General features: G+C 40.1%; 1 protein-coding gene across 4 annotated transcripts in view; it reads right to left on the bottom strand.

Moving 5' to 3' along the window:
- PCNX2 (pecanex 2) overlaps positions 1 to 22,745 on the bottom strand; it is a 159,981-nt gene that overhangs the window by 19,270 nt on the left and 117,966 nt on the right. For all 4 annotated transcript variants that reach the window (XM_075495898.1, XM_075495897.1, XM_075495896.1 and 1 more), the window contains 5 exons: positions 22,255 to 22,313; positions 19,609 to 19,824; positions 7,608 to 7,861; positions 3,084 to 3,317; positions 823 to 926 (listed from right to left, as the gene is read on the bottom strand). In XM_075495898.1, coding sequence (XP_075352013.1) covers positions 823 to 926; positions 3,084 to 3,317; positions 7,608 to 7,861; positions 19,609 to 19,824; positions 22,255 to 22,313 — 867 coding nt within the window. The remainder of the gene's footprint in view (positions 1 to 822; positions 927 to 3,083; positions 3,318 to 7,607; positions 7,862 to 19,608; positions 19,825 to 22,254; positions 22,314 to 22,745) is intronic.

Genomic DNA, 22,745 nt, shown 5'->3' on the forward strand with positions numbered 1-22,745 from the left:
TGTATTGACTAATCTTCTCTACTGTTACTAAACTCGTGTGAACATGGGGATTTCAAATATATCTAATAAAAATCTAAAATTAGGAGAGAATTTAGACTTCAATAAAGTAAAGATTATTTCATTAATGAAATGCCTTATCTATAAAATTAATTACTTAGGCTGAACACTTAGCACAGCATAAATTGTACTTTATAAAACCCAAACAGCTTAGAACTTGTAGTGAAAATGGAAGAATCCCTAAGAAAAACATAAGGTGAAGAGCATATCCAGAAATAAATTTAACCAAGCATATTTTAATTAACCAGACTTTCTAGGAAGAAGTGTTTTGAATGAATGAATGAATGAGTAAGGTAGACTGGGAACAGACAAAGCTGCAGTGTCAAGAGATACAAGGTTCTCCCTTTCTCGGTCACCAGAACGAAGTGGCACAAGGAACATGGAATACAGCCCTGAGGAACAGAGGACCCTTATGGATTTATTATTATTTAGCTAACTAGATGTCAGAGTACTTAGCAGTTTCTTCGCCTTCTGGAGGAAGCCAGCATTACAGTAGTCAGGCCGGGTGTGAGTGAACACAAGCAATAACCATTGGTACCTGTTCTTTCAATGCAAAATTCTGTTTGCCCTATGAAATAAAGACTGATGTTAGTTATTAAGCAAACTACCAAAGTAAGAGATGTCCAGGAACGGCAGAAAACAAATTATTTTGTGGAGGAAAGAGACTTCGGCTTGATCTAATCTTCTGCTAAGGTTCCACATTAAGGGAAAAAAGACAAACAGGTCTTTGCTTTAAAATGAGGAAAAAAGATTCCTAAAAATTACCTGATGGCCATATTGTGAGCTGCAGTTCCCAAAGCTCTTCGACCCAGTATACACAAGGCAAAGGAAAGCGTCACTAGAGGAGAATCCTCATCGCTGTCCAGGTGCTACAAGGTTTTAAGAATAGCATGTTATTCTAGATGCAAATACCATCTTTAAAAGCGCTGCAATACTATAAATCATAGCGTTCATAAAATTTGCTTGTAGCTGGACCTACACACAAAAACATTCTTTGCAGCTAAACAGAACAAGAAGGAAGACCATTGCCATCAGAGGCTTTCTGCAAAGTGCAAGCTTATTTTGTCCACTGGCTAGAAACAGAACATTTCAATCTTGGGTGGCGAGATCCCAAGGGAGGGGAGCTTTGGTGGTGGTGGTGGTAGTGGGGGTTGTGGTTTTGTTTGTTTGTTTGTTTTTCCAGATCTGACATTCTAAACCAGAGCAGATTCCTTACTGCTGAGAGACACTGCAACTGGAGGCAGCCAAACCCCTTTTCATGGGACACAGTGCATATGAAACTCCCCCCCAGATTCCAGAAGAACAATCTATTTGGAAAAATTTGGGGGAAACACACTTTTAGTGAATAACAATATATATGTAAATTGTATACCCTTGATGACACTGACTTCACATTTTAACAAGCAGTCAAAACATTTCATTGACATTTACTAGCTCAGGAGAGTTTCTTTAGTGAATTTTTTGCAAAGAAAACCTTGCTATCAAGCAGGAGGAAAAACTGAAACAACCCCTCACGAATGTGGATCTTTAGGAGGATACAGACTATTATTTCTGTCCATGCAACGGGTGATTTCTTACAGCTTGCTTTGACTCTAAAACTGAAAGCAATTATAATGGAGAATGTAGCTCTCCTATAAAATACAGGGATTTTCAGGGCTATGTGTACAGCAAAGCTTTTTTTCCATCTCATCTCCTAAATGAACTTTACCTTTATATAGTTAGGAAATTACAAAAACAGAGGTAAAAAAAAAAGATGCAAAAAATACATAAATGTGTGTGTGCACACTAGTGCAGGCACTCGTTTGCCCTTTTAAGTCTAACTCTGATAAATTTCAAGTCTATTGGGCATCCCTAATTCTATTGTTCTATTTGAAAGTCTCAGCCACATAGCAAGTGAAAAAGCATCATTTACCAGTGGCTTTCCCTGCACCGTGCAATTCTTTGTGTGTCAGAACTTGGGAGCTGAGATACGGAGATGGGAAAGAAAAGAGATGAAGTATTCCCAGTAGGAGGAGATGGTGGGGAAGGCTCAGAGGACAATTCAGTGAAAACAGTATCAATGTAACGATATGCAGAGGAACTGGCGGAATGGTATTCAGGGTTAGGGACATGAGAAGGAACTGAAGTGGAGAAGAATCATTAAGATTTGGCGATGTTATGCCAGCTAAGGTCAGCGGTAGCAAATGAGATGTGCACTCAGTGATCCTGAATGAAAAATGCACAAGTAACTGTGCATGGTGGCCAGGAAAGACACACTTCTCATTTTTTGCCGTTATCAGCAATAATCAGAAAATTAAATCAAGGGAATATGCTTGTTTGAAACTGTATTCTCCCTCTGGGCTATTTTGAGTATTCCACAGAAATACAGTAGTGCATTTCTGACAAAAGATTGCTGACCACCAGTAATCTTAGTGGCTCAAAGCATGTGAATGCGTAGCTGTAAACCCGCCCTTGACCTGCTAAAGCTGCAGGGTAATTTCACACAGTTTTGTGGCATGGTTCACATTGGAATTAGGAGCTCTCAGAAGTGACCTATACTAGCAGTGAGTTTGTTATGTACTTCCCTACCATCTGAAGACTGTACCCAAACACAGGCAAATGTTTGGAAAGGGTACATAAACATCACCAATGTTTGGCAAACGTATCCAAACACTGGCAACACTGAAGGAATGATGACGTTCCCTGAACAGAGCCTGCTCCAGCATTACTTCTGCGAACACTTATTATATCCATGCTTTTTAGAGATGATGAAATTAACAGTGTTAGAAGCATGCACAATAAGGAACTGGTTCTGTATTCCAAGACCGAGCCTCCTTAAAACTCAGTTTTTGCACAAGGGTAGTCTCCAAAATATGTTTTTTCCATTCCATAAAACATATATTTTCCTTTTATGTTAAATCTGACAGCTTAAATGAAATAAATTGTATTGTATTAATCCTGAGCAAGCAAAAGAGTAACCATGCATTATTTAACTCCTATCCCAAGAATTAAAACTACTACTACTAAAAAGAAAAATGCAAGCTTACCTCCACCCTTTTTCTAGCACAGAACTGGATCCAGTCCAGATAAACACTGCAGAAACTAGCTCTTGTTATTCCTTGGAGACACGGAACGTAATCTTCGTCTATGTTAATGTTAAACATTGCAAGGTCACGTTCAATATAATGCCACTTTGCATAAGGCTGCAGTATCTTTTGGATGGATTCGTCTTTTATCCAGTCAAGGATTTTGGGAGAACTTGCTGTAAAGTATATTATACTCTGTTGACAAAATGTGCAAACGTTAGTCACTCTATCTCTGATTAAAGCAGATATATTTTACACAGAAGAAAAATAGGACCACACTAACTACCCGTAATGGTACATATTTTTCCTATTTTTTTACTGCTTCGCATCATTGCTTCACAAAACTGTTCAAGTTAGAAAGACGATAATAATTGATAGCTAAATAGCAGACAACAGAAAAAGAAGTTATATTTTTAATACCCTTCTGCCTTATGGGAAAATTAATACAAACTATAGACCATGATAAGAATACAGAGTTCAAGCATTCAAACATGTTAATTACTGAATATTAGTGGGGTTCTAGAGTCTATCACTAAGAAGGTGATATCGATAAAAAGTTCAGGCATATTTTGAAAAAACAGTAGTAGATGGTCACACGCTCCAAATCGGACTCTCTTTCCTCCGTGGACTTCCTGTTTTCTGGGGGACGAAGCTTTCCTAATTCTTTAACAAACAGTTCCACCACGATTTAACCACAAAGGCCAGATCTGACAGATGTGTACAACACATGTCTGAACCCCCCTGTTTTAATTGCTGCTTTCTCTCTGCATTTAGTAGCATGACTATTTTTGTTATTTGTCAATGAGGCCGGTAAAGAATAATGGATTATTTTTTATATGTCGGGTTAAGAAGCTGATAACTGATGTAACTGAGTTTGTTTTAAAGCACTGAAGGGGAAGCAGCATTCAGCAGGAGCTCTTTTACCAAATGCAGAAATATTAGAAAGCAGCAAGACCCGTATCTCACACCTGTGCCTGGTTTTCTAACTTTAAGTTCTTCTAACTGCTGTGTCTGGAGCCATTAAAACAATAATAAAGAAAATTAAATTTAAAAAAAAAAAAATCTATGCAAACCAAATTTAAAGCATATTTTCAAAAGAATATGAAACTTGAGAAGTTCCAGTGCTGCAAAGGAAAGTGGCATCAGCTGGAAAGTCCCGTTATAATGTTTTACGATTCTAATTCTTGTTTTAACAAAAGATAGTCATTTAGAATTGGATTCCAAAGCAAATGAGGGGCAAGTGAACATGACTGAAGATGATGTAGTTCTACTTTACCCATGCAATGGAAATATTATTAAGCAAATAAATGTATAAAATTAAAATATGATGGATTAAAAAGGACAGAAGCACCACCAGCCCTTTTAAAAATGCCAGATGCCCTCCACAGTTTATCTTTCAAATTGTACAAAAATACACAAGCAAGAGGAAAATTAAGCTCCAGAGGAAAGAGACAAGTCTGACAGATACAGACTAAGGATGGACCCTTAATTTCTTGGCATGTGGAGAACAATACACTCTTTAAAAAAGATTCATGCAGAAACAATAGAGCTGAAAACACAGCACTCAGCGAATGCAGACTTCTTGAATACTAAAAGACGTTTAAATAAGAATATATTGAGAAGATGCAGGAGGCACAAGGGAAAAATATCACAGTAGTTGGGCAGGAAATGATTTCAAAATATATGCAGAAGGGCTACAGGAGCTGACCCACTTTATTTGTGGAGAATAAAAATCCTTTTATAAGAAAAAATACGGGCTTTACTAGGCTGTCAATGAAACTGCAAATTAAGTAAATACATTAGGAATAAGATGCTCAGTGCAACTCATTGTTTAAAAGGCCAATATGGTAATTATTCTTGAAGGATAGGAGAACTGAAACAAAGCATACGTTTTCTTCATTGATCTTCAAAATATAGTTTGCTTTTTTATTATTCTCACCTGTGTTTACGAAGAAGCAGATTCAGCTGGGGAAAAATTCAGACTCGCAATCAGACATAGAAACAGCAAAAACTTCTGCCACCTAATTAAATTCTGCTCTTAGTAGCTCTTCCTAGATAATGTTTTGTGCACAAGTACATCCTCAGCTATATGGCAATTCAGAAATAATATTGTAAATATTTACAATATTGTAAGCTACAAAGAAAAAAACTAGAAGCACTCCAAATGCTCAGTGCAATGGAAGCGCAGTTGCTGCCAAAACTCCAGTCTAAGTGTTTTCTGAGTTTGTGATTTATGTGACCTGAATGCTGCATCAACTAGAGTTCTTCTTACAATTACTCTCCTACACCATTAAAAAGAAAGTGGCAGGGCTTTAAAACATTCACAGTGAAATTGTGCAGGGTCTTTACAGCTCAAGATTCCCCCATAAGAAAGAGCTGGGGTAGGAATGAATTCTCACTTGTGTTTCTGATATTGTTTATCTGGAGGTAGGTACTAAATAAACAGGATGATAGCTGATTTGGTAGATAATATAATCTTCTCACCTTCTGATGCTGTACTAAGGATTTTACCAAATCTTATCAAAGCTCCTGTTTATGGAAGAAACTAATAACTTGAAGAACAGGAGAAGAAAATCTCCATATAGCTTTCTTTTGGGAAGCGTCATTCTAAAGAAGGGATCTCCTGAGCATGCTCTCTGCTCGCTGAAGGGAGCCCCAGCCCAGGCTAATATCGAAGCTGCCAGCAGGTTGTTGTTATCTTCTGTTCATCCTTCCCTAAGAAGGGAAGCAGATTAAAGGACTGACACCTTTCTAAGAATGAAGATCTGCAAGTCCAGTGTTACAGTACTGGCTCAACTAAATCCAACCAAAAGAGATTTTCACACCTTCAAAGCCATAGGTGGTGGACATAACAAAATCTGCATACAGTGGAGATGCGCGGACCCACAGCACCCCTCAGCAGCGTGGACATCGTTCAACCCACCTCCCTTTTACTCAAAACAGGATCAACTAACCACTCCTGTATCATATGGGACAAAAGCTTGTCTACGCGACCTTACCCATGTCAGCTGCTTCTCAGGTATCTCCAGAACCAGAAGCCTTAAACTACCTTTCAGTTAACTTTTACTTCCCACGTGATGAACCTCACACTTTCCACAAGTCCTCTACGTATTACTTGACTTGAAGGCACTAAAAAAGTTCCAGTTTACAAAGCACAATTCTTCACTGCTTTAAACAAATAATTGCTGATTCGTTTGCAGCTCAGGCAGGGATTTTTTCAGTCTCGTTCACCATCAAAAGCTGAGTCGTGTATCAGCTTGCCTCAAGTTTACGTTCAGGTTATTCAGGTTCCGTTTCAAAGTAAAGAGAAGCAATTGTAGCAACATATTCATTTCAGTTTAAAGAAGGGTGGTTTGTTTTTTTTTTAGTGTAGATACATTGCTTAAAACCAATTTAATTTGTAGCCACAAAACCCACTTCTAAAATGAAAAAAACATGCTCACATGCAGTTTTGTTTCTAATTAGTTAATGAAACAAAGCAGGTTGGTTACCAGGCCCTATTCTGTCCCTAAAATTATTTATGAAATCCCAGTCTGCATTTTACAAAGTAACTGAGTGCATGATCAAAGCACCTTTGTGAGGCAATGGTCTTGTTTTTACTGCATTGGCACACTTGCAAAAAGAGGCGATTAATCTGTTTACAACAGGCCTCTCTCTAAGGGTGACAGGATTTTTACAATTGCAGAGATGTAAGTAGGAAGGAGATGTCAGGGATGGTCGGGAGCTTTAGTGAGTGGCTTCGTGGCAGTACCAATGCCACAGGAGGCCGCATTTGGTTCTTGTTCCTTCAGTAGAAGACAATAAAGCTCATTGATTTCTTCATTTGCTGGACTGGAAAGGCTTTGGCAGAGCATGAAGATGTCTTGCTAGACTATAAGGTTCAATTATTTTGACAAATTAATATCTGTGTGGTTATTGTGATCTTAATAACAGTGCAAATACAGAAGTGATGTAAATGAATCGCTGTTTAATCAATGGAATAAAACAACTTAAAATGTGTTGTAGTATATATGTAAAACAGCAGGTAAGAAGGGGGTTTGCACTACTAAAAAAGTATATTTGAGAAACAGCTCTTCGGAGATTTCCCAAGAACTTTATGTTTGTTGATCTTTTTTTTTTTTTGCCAGAAAAAACAGTGGAAAGGCCAAGTCAAGAAGAAATAACAAACTGTCAGTGAAGTTTTGCTTTGCAAGAATGCTTCCTCTGACTATCGCTAGAGGATGTTAACTCACCTTCTTGGTTTCTGCTTAAGCACGCCAGCAATCTTCTGTACTAACTGTAAATATAAGTGGTCAGAATCAAATGTAGCAAAGGGAGTCATGAGTTAATTATCCCTATCTAACATCAAGTCAGTCTGACTGCTGGTAGTGCAAATGAATAAATATAAAGCCAAAAGTTTCAAACGCTATTTCTAATACACAGCCAGCATTCATTCTTTTTGACAAACCTGCCTAGGAATATAGTCCACTTTGGTAAAGAGTTTACCTTTATATAGTATCTGATAAGTATTCTCCGCAGATCGAACACTTGCAGCATTGTTGCAGCGTTGTTATCAATGATGCTATATCCTTCCAGGATGTACTGGGTTCGTGTTATTTCCCATGTCAGCCATCGGAGGTTAAAGGCTGCATTACATGATAACAAGTGAGGCAAGTGCCCGGGCTTACAACAGCAGCAGCCTTCATTGTCTTCATCTCCTTCTGTTATAGCTTCCACTTCTCTCTGCTGGCAATATGTCCCTTGGCAGTGAGAAAAAGAGAGTATGCTGACAGTTATTGGGGGAGGAGGAAAAAAAGGACTTCTTCCAAGCTGAAAAAGTATGACTGAAGGCTCTACGCACGTAGCAAAAATCTAATAGCAAGAGCTATGGCAACAAATTAGATCCAATTGATCCATGCACAGTAGCAAATAAAGAGGTGTACATTATTTATTTACTGTCGCCTATAAAAGCCAAAAGGGCCCGATCTAACATTCTAGGTATTTGGTTCTGAGCTGAGCTAAAGTACAGACCACAGCTTCTGCCTTAATAAAAACTCACCAGGAAGCAACACTAAAGAGTCTCGCTCCATCAGGCACATTAAGCAAATTGATCCAAGTCTCAGTCTGCTTCTTCAAATAACACACGGGATGCAAACAAAGATTTTACAGTGTGTCAAAGCACTTATAAAATCTGGGTTTTAGCAAACTATCTTGGAAACCACATCCCAAAAATGACATCCAATGGGTTGTTCTCTCTCCCACCAGAGTTAAAGCTACTCTGGATCAAACACCTCTAACTTAATAGCACTAGCGGCAGTATTTCATGAGGACAGAAGGGCTTTCTAATTAGCCTATTACACAGGCTTTAGATCAAAATAGCGTAAATCTTCCTGAAAAAGAGATGTTAACTCAAAAAGAAGTCATGAGGCAGATACAGAAACAATAACATATCTGCTGTGCAGACTCTGCATTTCTGGCCTGTGCTGTGCACACTAGAAGGTCAAGCTGAGCCCTTCTGGATTTGGAATCTATGAAAATGTGGTTTCTACACCATGTAGAGCACTACAAATCAAAACCAAGGTGGACACCCACGTGCTCCCCCCACTGTTCTCAAAATATGCGAGTTATATGTTCTTGATGCATGGATCTTTTTAAAATTTACTCTCTGTGGGCTGTTGCTGAACTTACTCTCCACTGAATTTGTACATAAACCGTCTTTCAAGGCCATCTCCTATGATGCAAGTTACACATATGTCTCTCATGGGCTTTCCGCCAATGGTTCGGCATCACCCCACGAGAGAGCTGGCTCTGTTGGCTTCCAAATGGAATCGACAGGAGAGGAAGGTGCTAGACGCTGCGCTGCAGTTCAACAGCTATGAACCCCCCCTGCCAGGACCAACAGACCTGTTCTGTTGTGTCACTGCAAATGGGAGAAGAAGTTGGCTATGTTCATCATCTGAACATTGGACTGGGAAAGAATATAGTGTCAGCTCCAATCCCCCGCAGCTTGCCAGCACCCCGAAAGAGAGCCGGGAGCAAGGCAGCACCCAAAGGCCTTTCTGTGGAGCATCATGATGGTTGCTGTGCCCTCGACTGACTATCCCCGTCCCATCACAACTGTCTGGTCAACAACCTGAGGACCTTTAGTTTGTACCGATAGAACTAGCACCCAGAATATTCCTCTCTCCACACCAAGAAAAGCCTTTCAAAATATAACAAAATACGTTAAAGTATTGATTATCACCTTCTCTTTTTTGCCTGTATACCTTCTAAAATGTATCCAGCAAGCAAAAACATACAAGAAAAAAGATCAATAGAAAGATCTGAAGAAAACGTGTGAGAAAAAATGGGATTGTAGCCCTAAGAGATAGGGGGGAAAAAAGATCAAGTATATTCCACTGTTCTCTGTTCACTTTTCTATAAGTGAAAACTTACACTGTGTACCCAGTATTGTTCACACACTCATATGTATTCCTCCTTGGACTTCAGGGATATACAATATGACAAATTATTAAATGTCTTCAAGTAACCCAAATATAAACATCTTTCCTGTCAAGACTGCCACAAAGTACAAAACATGACCTATCAAGCTGACCTTTCCAGTTGGACTGGACATGAACTGGACTGCTTCTGCTTCATATTTCACAGATTTCTACATGAATTAACACTTACTGCTCAACAGCAAAAAAGCAGCAACTGCTCTGGGTCAGTGGATGCTTTTCTGAAGTCAAGACATCATACTCAAACTCAAGTAGGGAAAGGCATATTCCTTTGTACATAGCCTGAAAAGAGTAAAAGAACTACTCCATACTGGTGCTGTTACTATTGCTGTTATGTTTATTTTCGAAAGTTTAAAGGTCTGTCAGTATTAAACTGAATTTAAGAGAAGATACATCTTCATCACAGGTGCTAAATTAAAGTATTGCCAAATGTTTATAAGCGATGAAAATCATAAGCCTAATAAACGACCGCCACTGATCCCCTTACAACTAAGGGAATTAAACGTGGCTTTGCTCAGTCTGTCCTTAAATATTTTTTTTTTCTTTTGGTTTGGAAATACCACATTTCATTCCTGTGGAATGCTGGCTGTTTCTATGTTTTCTGTATTATCTCTATTAACAAATACGAAATATTATTACTGGAGACTCTGTAATTACTAGTTTTCTTAAGCCATATATTTTGTAAAATATAGGGACTAAAAAGGCTGGCAAGGCAACTAATAGGTGAATTCAAGAGACCCTCAGTGTTTGAGGGAAGCTGTCATCGCATGCATAACAAACAGAAGAAGAAGATGCCAGAACAATTATTTGCATTCTCAGCTAATCTGACAGGTAAAAATGTCTCCAAGTCATCTTTGCTAGGTAATTTTAATCAACTAAAGTTAAAATTATACTACAGTGGATGCAATCAGCGTTGAACTTGGGGAGCGAGAGACATTCTAACTGGTATCACGTTATTACAAAAGCTCTGGGAACCAACCAAAGGAGTTCATGTGGTCATTTTGCAGATTTATTCCAAAGAATGAAATCAGGGCTGTGCTCTGTCAACATCTGGCAAACATGCACTTGCTTAACAAAAGCTGTTTGATGGACTCAGGTACTATCACCTTGGGGGTTTGGTGTCTTGACTGCTTGCAGAGCCTCTGGGGTATCCCTGTTAAGTTTCAAGGTGTAATCTGAGCCATGGCCAGTGCTCTGACAAAATACTAAATCCCTCTTCCTATCATCATGCTGCTGATTAGTATTTCCAAACAACATCTAGTAAAAGGACTCAAGTCTGCACAGACAAAATGCAGGCTTGATGCTCAAGTACATGTTGGTTCCCTCCCAATTCTTGCAATCCGTTCTAGAAAGACTGCCAGTAATTTTCTCTCATCTTTAATTGAGCCTTACTTTAATCCATAATGCACTGCCTGGACTTCAATGCCACAGATTTGCATGTTACTGAGAAATTTCATTTTACCAGTGCCTACATCAATCCTTTTTGGTTCATCACTCTAGACACTGGTACTGCAAAGACTAAGACCATGTGCTCAGCTTTATGCATTGAGCCAAAAGGGAGACGTCACAGTAAATGAAGTTAAGCATTTGTGTGCATCTTTTACAGAAGGGCAACCCTATATTTTTGTGTATATGTTACACGCTGATGATTATATTGCTTCTCAAAAAATTATCAAGTTCAAGCAACTCAGAGAATTATTCATAAAACCAAAAAGCAGGGAGCAGAGCATGCACTTCAGTTCTGCAATATAATTAAGTGTAGTTCCATTAAATATTAAAATACAGGAAAATGTTTTCACTGATAATTAGTCATCTTAAAATCTGAGGGAAAACTTTTTTTTTTTACATTTCTTTCTGCAGTAGAAAGAAAATCAGTTCTCCCTCTTCACTCAAGCTTAGTCATTCACTGTGACCCTTGCTAGTACAGATGAGACAGATTCATTTGTAAGATATCTAACACTGGATGGCTGCCAAAAATCCATCAATGCAAAAACATGTGCCAGCTGAACAAAGCAAGGTCAATCTATGTGAGGTCAGGAGAAAACCAGGGTGAGAACTTGGAGATCTTTCTATTTTCCTGACGCATCAGGATTTGAGGACTGACTTGTGCTCTGCCAGAGTGATCTGACCTAAATGGAAATAAGAAAATTGAAACTGAAGACTGGAATCTCACTTCAAGAGGATACATAAAATACAACTAAATTAATGACCACTGACCCTTCTAGAATTTAAGGCTGAAATCAAAGTGTGTTTTTGGATTTAATTTTGAAAACTCAGTGAGTGAAAAGAATAGCATTTTTCAGTTCTGAAGGGCCAGAAAGAAAAATCCCGTAACACAACCACATAATTCTAGAAGCAGTTTTAATTTCCATAAAACACTTCAGTTTAACAACACATCCAGAATGGGGACTAATTATTGCGGCTGAAGGTAAGGATAGCTTGAGCACTAAGGATTGCTGACATATAATAAACAACTAGGGTGCAAATGTACATAGAAAGGGCTCACAGGGCTCATGCACTAACCCCACCCCACAAACGTTAAGAAGATCATAAATCACTCTCCTGCACTAGGCACTTCAAGCTTTAAACTCTGTGACCCCAACAACCAGTTTTGGACTAGGGGATTTAACTAGGTGTTAGTCTGAGAGATGGAGCTGGATATGGAGATGGGAGTCATGAAGATGGACTGAAGCCCGGGGTAACTCCTTTTGTAGGCCATGCAGAGGTCTCTTCACCGACTCCACAAAAATGCCTGGTTGCTCACCATCTGTTTGGCAAAATCACGCACATGAATATTTTACAAATAAATGCATTACAGTGGAAATATCTGAGACTGCTCCACCACGCTCTGCTGCAAATCTGAGTATTCCCAAATTCTGATGGATAAGGCTCCCTCTCACCCGACATATTTCTTTTCTGCTCAGGATAGCAGCTTAATAAGTAGCAAGCTATCACCCAGAAGAAGCACAAAGAACATAATTACAGCCATTGGAAGGCCATCCTCTCCTGAAACAAGCATCAGATATAGCTCTAGAAACACAGAGAAACAAATACTTCAAAAAGGAGTGAATTGAGCTCCCAAATGGAAACTCATGAACCCCAGAACTGGACACATTCGGGAAACCAGCAACTGTTTTGGCTCCTTCCTGCTCTTTTCCTTGTGGAATTGGGATTAAGGACAGTAATTTATAGGCTCTGATAGTCTCAGGTTGTTTCAAAGAAAAATCTCAGAACTTTAAAACCAGTATCAATTCCTCAAACATCAAAGCTGTTAGTTATAAAACTGTGGTTTGGTTTTCAGCTGCTTCAGGTGCTTGTATTGCATGAAAAATAGTCTGGTTTTCAAACCAGATCAGTCACTTTAATAACAGGCATCCCCTCTCCTCAGAAACCTTTCCTTTTCTTGGTCCACAGAGACACATTATGGAAGCCCAGGTGGAAGAAAGCATTCTCTAAGGATGTTGGTTGTTAAACTTGCAGCTACCAAATACCATGAAAACCTCTCATGTCACCTCTTTTGGAGTGCAATGCAAGACGCAACATATTGTTTCTGGCAAAGACATTTTCTCTATAAAAAGGTTGCAGTGCATCTAACAACATATTCCTTCCTTCCAGAAGTCTTCTCCAGTGCACCCATATATACATATAAAATTGCAGAAGGGAGGAAAAAAGACATCAAATATTTATTCTAGTCTGTGTTACAGAAACTATTCTAAGCCTATTTGAAATTCATAGACGGCTTCCACTGTTGGAGCATCATTGTACACCTTGAAAGGCTTGTACATCACAGATTTCCTGCATTCAACATAAAGTATCCTCTTCCCTGTTTCATGCCATTCTTCCCAATTAAATCATCAAGATTAAAGAAACCCCTTTGCATCCTTTCTGTTCACGCCTCTAGGATTTCTGAGCATTGTGTGTCTCAGCCTTTGTTCTTTCCCACAAACAATGTACTTTCATTTTTTAACCGTCTCTCCAAAGAGATGTGTTAAAAATGGCTGCTTTTCTCTGAAATCCTTGTAGTTTATCAATACCTTTTGATGGTCTGGTGCATACACTGCACATACCTCAAGTGTGGTCTCAGGAAAGACACGAAGGTGGGCACTTTTATTTCCCAACAGCAAGAAGTGATTTGTAAAAGCAAAAAGTGAAAGTTGCAACCACTCTTTAAATAAAGAATGATTCTTGCTAGTGCTACAGAGCCTTCAGACACAAAAATCAAACACCAATAAATATTCCTTACACTGGCAATGTACTTGCTACTGTAATAAACCTATACAGCGTACACATACACTGCAGAAATGAGTAACTGTCCTTATTTCTTAGACATCATTACTGTGCCTAAAGCTTATACCCTAAACTGTCTGCGTTCATACACCATTTTGCGTGGGAAGTAAGCTAGCTAACACAGAGAAAGCCCCACGGGCGATCCCATCGTGCTGTCACAGCTGCCTTCCACTATGTACAATTACATCTGTGTCTGCTCTGTGCTTCTTCCCTTGATTCATCTAATGAAGTTCCGAGTGAAGCACGAATGTTGCACATGCAACATGCAGTAACAAAAAATCACAGCAGAGATTTAGAAGTTAATTACATGATTGACGAATACCAGGCATGAGTTACAAAACAGCTCCTCAAGATTTCAGCATCACCATCTATAAGTAATTTCTGCACATGTAACGCCTAACTGGATATTCTCCAAAAGACATTTCGTAGAGGCACAGACTAAACAGGAAAATATTTTAAGTCTTCCTTGTTCTACAGGGAACACGCGGGAGCTAGATATTTTGACATTCTTTCTCCTTGTTCCCTGATTGTGGGTTTTCCCCTGTCTCTTCCTCTCAAATTAAATGATACATTATGTATTTCTTCTGGCAGGCTGCGTTTAGCATACCGCTGTGGTCTAACACAGACAGTAGAGCTAAGTTACCGAAGGGCTTGATTCCCCCACACCAACGTGCAGCTACCTGAAAGTTTTCACCTAGCCTGAGCTCATTACTACCCTCTCTTCGTTTTCGGTAAAGGAGGAGTTGGGCATCTCCTTTCAACGGTTGGAGGTATTGAGGCTCCTCCCTGCTTCACACATAGGATGAATGACACGATGGAGGCACATCCCCTCTCTGTCCATAGAGAAGGAGGAACAGGATGGAGGCACATCCCCTCCCTGTCCCCTCCGCAGAAAGGGAGAGTGAAGAACTAATTCATACCAGGTGCTTAATTCGAACAGGACTAAAGATGGATGAGAGGAAACCCAGCTTTGCTGGGTTTCAGCAAAAATAACAATTTGCTGACTCTCTTCTTTCGGTCTGCTCAGTCTGTATCTTCTTAGCCTACCTGCAGGGGTTTGGTTGGGTTTTTTTTGTTTGGTTGGGGTTGGTTTGTTTTTTGTTTTTTGGTTTTTTTTTTTTTTTTTTTTTTTTCATTTAAAAGCTGCGCCAAATGCTTCTATTACATACAGTTAGAAAGGCATCTGGATCAGTCATTTATAATGCCAACTCTCAGTTAGGCTGGACTGCAAATTGGGGAGGCAGTGCCCCCTGCCCCCTTAAATTCAGAAGACTCTATGATCCCTTCTTCAGGCACTACTGTGGCAGTGCTGCCAGCCCAGCCTTTCAGCTACCACAATGAGAAACACCCATAGGAAAATCCAGAGCTCCACAATGCAAATATTGCTTTTGGTTTACTCATAAACAGAAAACAGTCACAGACACAGAGAACACTGTTGTGATTCACTCATTTCCAAAGCAAACATAGACTTCCTATTTAAGGAACAGCAGATTTTTAAGGCCCTCAATTAAAATTACTCATTTGAAATTGAAGTCAAGCAGCCAAAGCTCAGAAATTACAGATTTCAAGTTCTTCCTCTAGCCCTTTTTCCCCCTCCTTGTGGGAAACCATTCTGTACAATGAAAGAAATCAGGGTCCTACGGGAAAAACAGTGCATGACCAGACAACTAAAAATAGGAATGTAAGATGCCGAAAGCAGAGGAAATGAGCCTAGTGCTTCACAACTGCTACTTGACTTCGTACCACCAGGCTCTTCCAGGGCAGTTGCATACACTCTTCCCACTTATGCAGAAAAACAATCCTGCTGTATTCAGTTGTACCCCACACCCGCCAGCTGCAAGATCTGAAATGGGGAAGAACATGCCTAGTCCGTGCAGGAGATGGCTCTTGGTGCTGCCTGGGGGCAGCCCGGTCTAACTTCCCGCCCCTGCAGAGAGCGATCCCGCTCAAAGGAAGGAGCAAAGAAAACCTTCCCAGGAGGAGTTTCATCTCAGCCTCAGCTTTCACAGAGCTTCCTTGGGACAGCCCTGGGCCCATCCCCTTATGCACCTTCTGCCTTCAGGTCAGCCCTTCTGGCTCCTTTTACTCGGACTCAGTGCCCCAGTCTCTGGGCACCCTTGCGCAACCCCTGTGGCCCCACCAGAGCAGGGCTCCTTGTTGACACAAGGACAAAACCTGTGACAGGAAGGGCACGGTACTGCAGCACAGTTTATCTAAAGCACACCAGCCCTCATGGGTTACCTGGCGACATAAGCAACCCTCTGGTGTCAGCACACCACCTCAGCAAGTCTCCACTGGGCACACCGCAGACCATCTGCCCACGCTTTGGGGTCCATGAAGCTTTTGTTATAGTCTGTGTCAGGCAGATCCATCTTATCTGGCTTGTGCCTGGTTCCCCTCTGGGCTCCTCTGTTCCTCCTACTCCGTCCTTAAGCAGGCTTGTAATTCATGTGGTTTCTCTGGCACCCATTCTGCACGGTCCAGTGAGGATCAACTCTCACATGGCATGTCAAATGCTACGTGTTTGAGCTGTTCTTTCCTCAGGTATGTTCCTTTATTCAGTCCTACATTGCTTCTCTGTTCCAGGCCAAACAACGTAATAACAATACTCACACACTCCTAGTTTCTCTTCCCATAACATCTCCTCTACCCGGAGAAAATATTCTGAAAGCTGGAGAAACCTTCCTTACATACCATGTCTGTGAGGACACAAACTAACTATACATTCTCTCTTATTCTTGGAATAGCATCATCCAGTGGGTTCAGAGAGGAGAACGGGGGAGCCCATTTCCCTCACATTTCCATCCTTTTCCTTTCCTTCTAGTATTGGGAAGTCTCTTCCCCCAGCGATAACCTGAGGGTGAGGAGGAATAGGGGACTGGATTTGTACTAGAGGTGAGATAATCTAGGTGAGATTCCCATTCCCATTTTCCCACTCCTCTCCTCCTCCTCCAGTAACTTGTCTGCGCTTTCCCAGTTCAGTTTGCTGCCAGTCTCTTGGTCCAGGTCTTTTGAACACTCAGGTAAAGGTGCTGCTTTGCATGCTGCCAGCCTCCTCCCAAGGAACGTAAGAGAGACTGGGAAAGGGGACATTTGTGATGAGAACTCAGCTGGCTCTAAATGGCAACTCAAGAAACACATGAGAGGCTGCGGGGCTCAGCCCCAGCTGAATTTAAAGACCTGCTGCAGCCAGCAGACATGGTGGATCTATTCACAAAGAAAACCAGCTACAGTACTAACACTGAGCAGTGTTAGGCAATCTGCATGGAAAGGTCAATTTTCAGATCCATTTAGTCACTTAAACTACCGTTTTAGGGAATACAGAGATGCCTTGACAGGTGGCACACTGCAATTTTTGAGCGTTCCTCTCAGATCCAAATGCAAAATGGCACTCGCCTGGTAATGAACCATCCTGGCTCAAAGTCAAACCAAACCTTCCCAAACCACTTTGCAACAAAACTATCCAGTTGTTCACCATTCAACTTCCAGTTCATTAAGCCTGTCTGCTAGGCCCCTGATCTTTTTATCCAGCTAGCACATGGTTTGAGGATCCTCTCACACTTTTTAAATCTCTGTTTCCAAGTTGTACTTTTCTTGAAGTGCCTGGGGATGGTGGTGATGGAGAGGGATCCAGCAGGAGGTGGCAACTGCACAAAGGAAAAAAAAACTCACAAAACTCATGTGATTTAAGCATGAAAGTCAGATTTCTTTCTTCCATTTGTTTCAAATCCTCCAGTGAACTATTTTAACACAAAAGGATGATCAGCAAAGATAATTTTCTGAAATTAGAACGCAAGTTAATGGAAATGTACATGGTCCTGCTTACTCAGAATCCCAACAAATCTGAACAAAACGTCAACATTGTCCAAGATATGTTTCTTCTTTAACATACATAAATCCCTCCTGGAAGTCACTTTTCTTTTCAGGTCTGCAGAAATGAATTAACGTTTTTTTGACTTCACAGATTTTCCATAAAGAATTATAACTGTCAGCAACCTAAGAGGAAGCAAAAATGACAGGCTGACTAAAACTGTCTTAAAAAAAAAAAAAAAAAAAGGCAAGCAATTATTTCAGAGATTTTTACCAGCCTGTGAAATCAGTGGTACTGTAACTAAGATCTGAACTGCCACGGTATTTAACTGTTCTTGCAGAACAACATAAATCTGCATTTGTCTGGCCTGGAGTTGAAAGAAGTAATAGCAAATTCCAAATCTACCCAAAAACGCCTTCCACCTGTGGAATCTATAGGGTACTTAACCTCAGTACCTATCTCTGACACAGCAGCACCACTGCTTACCTTGGGGGCACACAAGGAGAAGATAATACTTGCATGGATGTCTTTGAAGTTGAAGAAAGCCAGAGCCACATATACATCATCATCATCATAAACAACAAGAAATTATAAGGCTGATAAACAAATTCTTTCTCTTCCTTTCCAGTTGCTTTTTCTTACAATTTGCCTTTGTACTGAATAGGTATCTCTTCAGGTACTACAATACCGAGCTGTTTCGGGTATTTACTGTTTTCTACATAACTTTTCTTAAGATACAGGAGTGTTATCTTCATCTCCACCATACACAACGGAAAGTGAACATCAAGCATTTACCACAACCTGTTCAACATCCTACAGGGAGTCTGTCACAGAGTCAAGACTGGAGCCCACACGTGTTATTTCCTAGACTAATCCTCCCACACCTAAGTGCATTCAAAGAGCCAATCTGTCTCCTATTTTCTCATACTCAACCTTGTTGAAAAGTTGCCTTGATTATACACTCCTCTACACGTTGCCCATTAGATGCTCAGCCCTTGAGCCTAGGAAGCTGTTTATTCTGGGATTTCAAAACTCCCATCACCTGCAATTGCAAAGTGGTATCTTTGAAAGGTTACCAACCCAAGCAACGAACCCAGGCAGCCAACACGTGTAGCATGAGCAAAATTTAAAAGCTGTTTAAACGTCTTGCGGTTTTACTTTAATTTTTCTTCATACCTTAGGGACAACAACAGACAAAAGGATAGGAGCGTGACACTACAAGCAACTGGCCTCACAAAAGACACACCACCGAGGAAGGGGATGCAACTGCCATTCCTTAAAGAGGAGTGTCCTGACAGAGGAATATACTGAACAGGAAGAAAGTGAGGTCCCTTCTTCAACTGAAGTCAGCACTTCCTAAATAAGAGAAATATGAAGCCCTGATCGACTGGCTTCTCCTCTCCTGTTCTGCTGTGACGGACACCATCTCAGCACTGGCATCTTGCGTGATCTGACACAGGATATTTGACACAGGATATCCGTAGGAGGAGTCTTACGATATTTGGGGTTTTTTTCAAAGACAAGTTTTGGGGGGTTGAACAATTTTAAGAACAACTTCAGTTTTCATGGTTAGTGAGGGAAAGAAATAATCTGAAAACATAACTAAGCATAACCTAAAAGATTTGTGAACCAAGCAAATAACTCAACATGCCTTCTTTATGAAAATCTTATGATACTGCAGAACATGACTCCAAATTTCTTAACATCTAGGTTTCAAAACATTGTCATTCAAATAACGATACAAAGAAGTACAGAGCTTTTAGACAGACAGACAAATATCTGTAAAGAGAAAGAGAGAGAGAGATAGGTCCTTAAACTCTATGTCCTACTATAGAGTTGTGATAGATTAAAAAGCCAGACAGGGTTTGTTGTTGTTTTTGTTGTTATTTAAATCATCAGGGATCCTTACCTCGAAATTCCAGCCCTCTGAGCTGAAAGCTGACAAGGCCATTTCCAATTTCGATCAAGTGCACAAAAGCATTTAAATAATCCGATGCCAGAATAAAACAGTCTCCTGTGTTGTAGTTTCCCCAGCGGCCCAGAATCAAATCTCCACAAAGAGACTCCTGCAGAGATCTTGTCAAATGCTCATAAAAAATGGAGTTGAGATTATTGTCATCATTTCCTACAACCAGAGCAGCACACATTTATAAAGAATAAAGTTTATAATATGCTAAGCCATTCTGCATAAAATCCCATGTTCTTTTTTATTCCTCCATAAAGCTTCTTCCTCTAGCTGGATATCTTCCTGATACTTTATACAATCTACATTTCCTAGGTGGTTTTTAGCCCTTCAGAGAATCAGGCCTGAAACTTTTATTTAATAGGAACAATATTGGAAATAGAACAAATTAGTGATAACACATATTTCAGACTGAATCAAATCACCTCCATGTTTTACAACAGTAAGATTTTTTTGGCTCCACTGAAAGTCTCTGCAATACTAAGTTAATGTCTACATACTGTTCTTAAAATTAAGAAACCAGAAATCATTATTATTTCAGTACATAAGCTTACAACTGAATATTATTTCTGAGATTTTTAAACAATTCAGTCACACAGCTTCCAGTAATTTTGTTGGGATTTTTTTCTTTTAGTCCTCCAGGAATTTTCCAAGGCTTTGTCCATGTAGTATCTGTTGGTACTTAAGATGAGGATACATATTTTAAAAGAGTTCACTTAGTATACTGAGAAAGAATGAAACAAGGTTCATTCACCACTAGAAGTGCTACCACTTCTTTAAAAATAGTAGCTGTCCAATTACACATTGCTTGGACCAATTGTCCAGGTGAAAAACATGCCATCACAGTCTAAAAGTGTCATCTAATAAAGGTCTATGACATTTAACTGGATTAAAAGTAGCACTTTATGATGGTGATCCATGAAAGGGAATGAACCTTTCACAAATGCTAACACAGTGCCACATAATCCAACGTGGTGTTGTCTTGTGCTTGTACACTTTTACATAATATACGCTTGACATGAGAACTGCTTTTTTTTTTTCCTATAATGCATCAGTGTCTCACTTTCAATACTTTTTAAATGCTGGTGCATGAATAGATATACATGTACAAACCAACATCTTGTAGGTGTGTTTGTATACGAGAGTGTATGTGGATACATATGTACAGGTACACATACATATTTATGTATGTGCATATTTAGGAGCAGATCTAACATGGAGAACAAAACCAGAGGATGACAGGCTATAGTTTCCCCTACAAATTGCTCCTCAATATAAGAAGAGGAGAGGGCATGTTACTACGCTGCTTTTCATCACCATGGCCATTATGCATCCAGCCCTAGTACGTATGTATATGCAGGTGTGTATGCACATACAGACATACTCAGCTATACGCCTTCTGGAATATATTTGGTCAAAATCTAAACGAGTCATAAAATGAATCTTTTAAGCACACACACAAAAGGAATGTTTTGCTTGAGCTATGGGGTTTAAAACATAATTAACTTATTAGCATATATAATAATGCTAAAAATTATTGCTATCAGATGACAGAATGGCCTTGGGAAACATCTTGACTCCCTGCCTTGAAATCATAAATAATGAAAGAGCACTATATATGCCTCAAACTGCTAACACCTCTCTCACCTTCTTGGACGCTCTGACTTACACCCATTTCTGCTTGAAGATGTGTATTTGCTCATGCGACTGATGTCATGGATAAGGATTGGGGGGGGGGGAGGATAAAACTATAACAGCAATTATTACAATGTAAACTTATACCTCCACAATACAAGCCCCTGACACCTCAGTGGCAAAATAAACTCAGCTGCAGAACACTGAAGTGGAAGAAACCCATATATGAAACCCTGGCCTCTCTCACTGGGACCAGGACTTGGCATGAAACACCGGTATCAGTTTCCCCTGGCAAGGGCTCTATCCCACCAGGCGCTGAAGAGCCTCAGCTGAGGTACCACACGCTCTCCGCGTCCACTTACTTGCAAAAAAATGTTCTCACTTCCCAGTCTCACAGGAACCACTCGGTGCAGCCCAGGAAGGTGCTTTACATTACCGTGGATCGGAGCTCATTTAATGCACTGATACCCAGAAGAGAAGCCATCATCTTTCCTACTTCCTTCTTTTACCCCCTCCTGCAAATTTTCCAATTTCCCTTTCCCCCCCTCTCCAAAAAGGTTTCTCTCCAGGGAAGAGGAGATACCTGACAGCCCAAACTGCTCAGCAGTAGGGGCACTGTCAACCTGCCGCTTTTTTCCAAAACCCTTCCTCGCCCACAGCTGACCTTCAAGTCTAGCTAGGGCGTCTGCTGCATACTCCGCACAAACAGCAATGTTATGATTAACCAAGCAATTCTCAGCCCAGCAGCTATCTGATCAGCTACACGTAACTAAAGAGCGAATTTACTTGTCAAGCCACACGACTTAAACCGGTGCTCTGCTACATTTAAAACACTCTGGTTTGTTCACAGAACATTTAAACCCTTTGCATCTCTTCAGCTTCCCAGGCAAAGCCTCGACGGTGTAAATACATCACATTTTGCAAATCAAGCAGAACACCCAAACTCCGAGGCCATACCTGCATCCTTTTCGATCTGAATTGCCAGTCTGGTGTTGGAATGGTCCGATCTTTTGGTGCTGGAAATAAAGACATGTTGTACAGCCAATTCTTTTTTTAAAAAATAAGATTCTCCCAAAAATACATTTTTATTCTCTTTTTAACGTATCTTCTCATTCTGTGTTTAGATCATTATACAGTTCACACTTTAATCGGTTCATTGGTTTACTCCAAGTAGGCATATATAGTTATTTCAGTTCAGTATTGCTATTGATATTGTAGCTTATCAGCACACAAAACAGAAGTGTCTGTGTCGCTCTGTGTCCTCAAACTCTTTTTTCTCCATTTTGCTTTTTGTGTGGCAGAGTCCATTCAGAATTTGGTATCTATGATAATACACAACGCTACATACTTAAATAATTAACCTGGCTCCAGAAGCACATCAGCCAGGTGCCACAAAAACAGTGAATAGAAAGAATATTAAATCAGTCTTTCTTCCCTTCTAAGCCTTA

The sequence above is a fragment of the Mycteria americana genome, chromosome 3 (assembly GCF_035582795.1).
Source record: "Mycteria americana isolate JAX WOST 10 ecotype Jacksonville Zoo and Gardens chromosome 3, USCA_MyAme_1.0, whole genome shotgun sequence".
NCBI lineage: Eukaryota > Metazoa > Chordata > Aves > Ciconiiformes > Ciconiidae > Mycteria > Mycteria americana.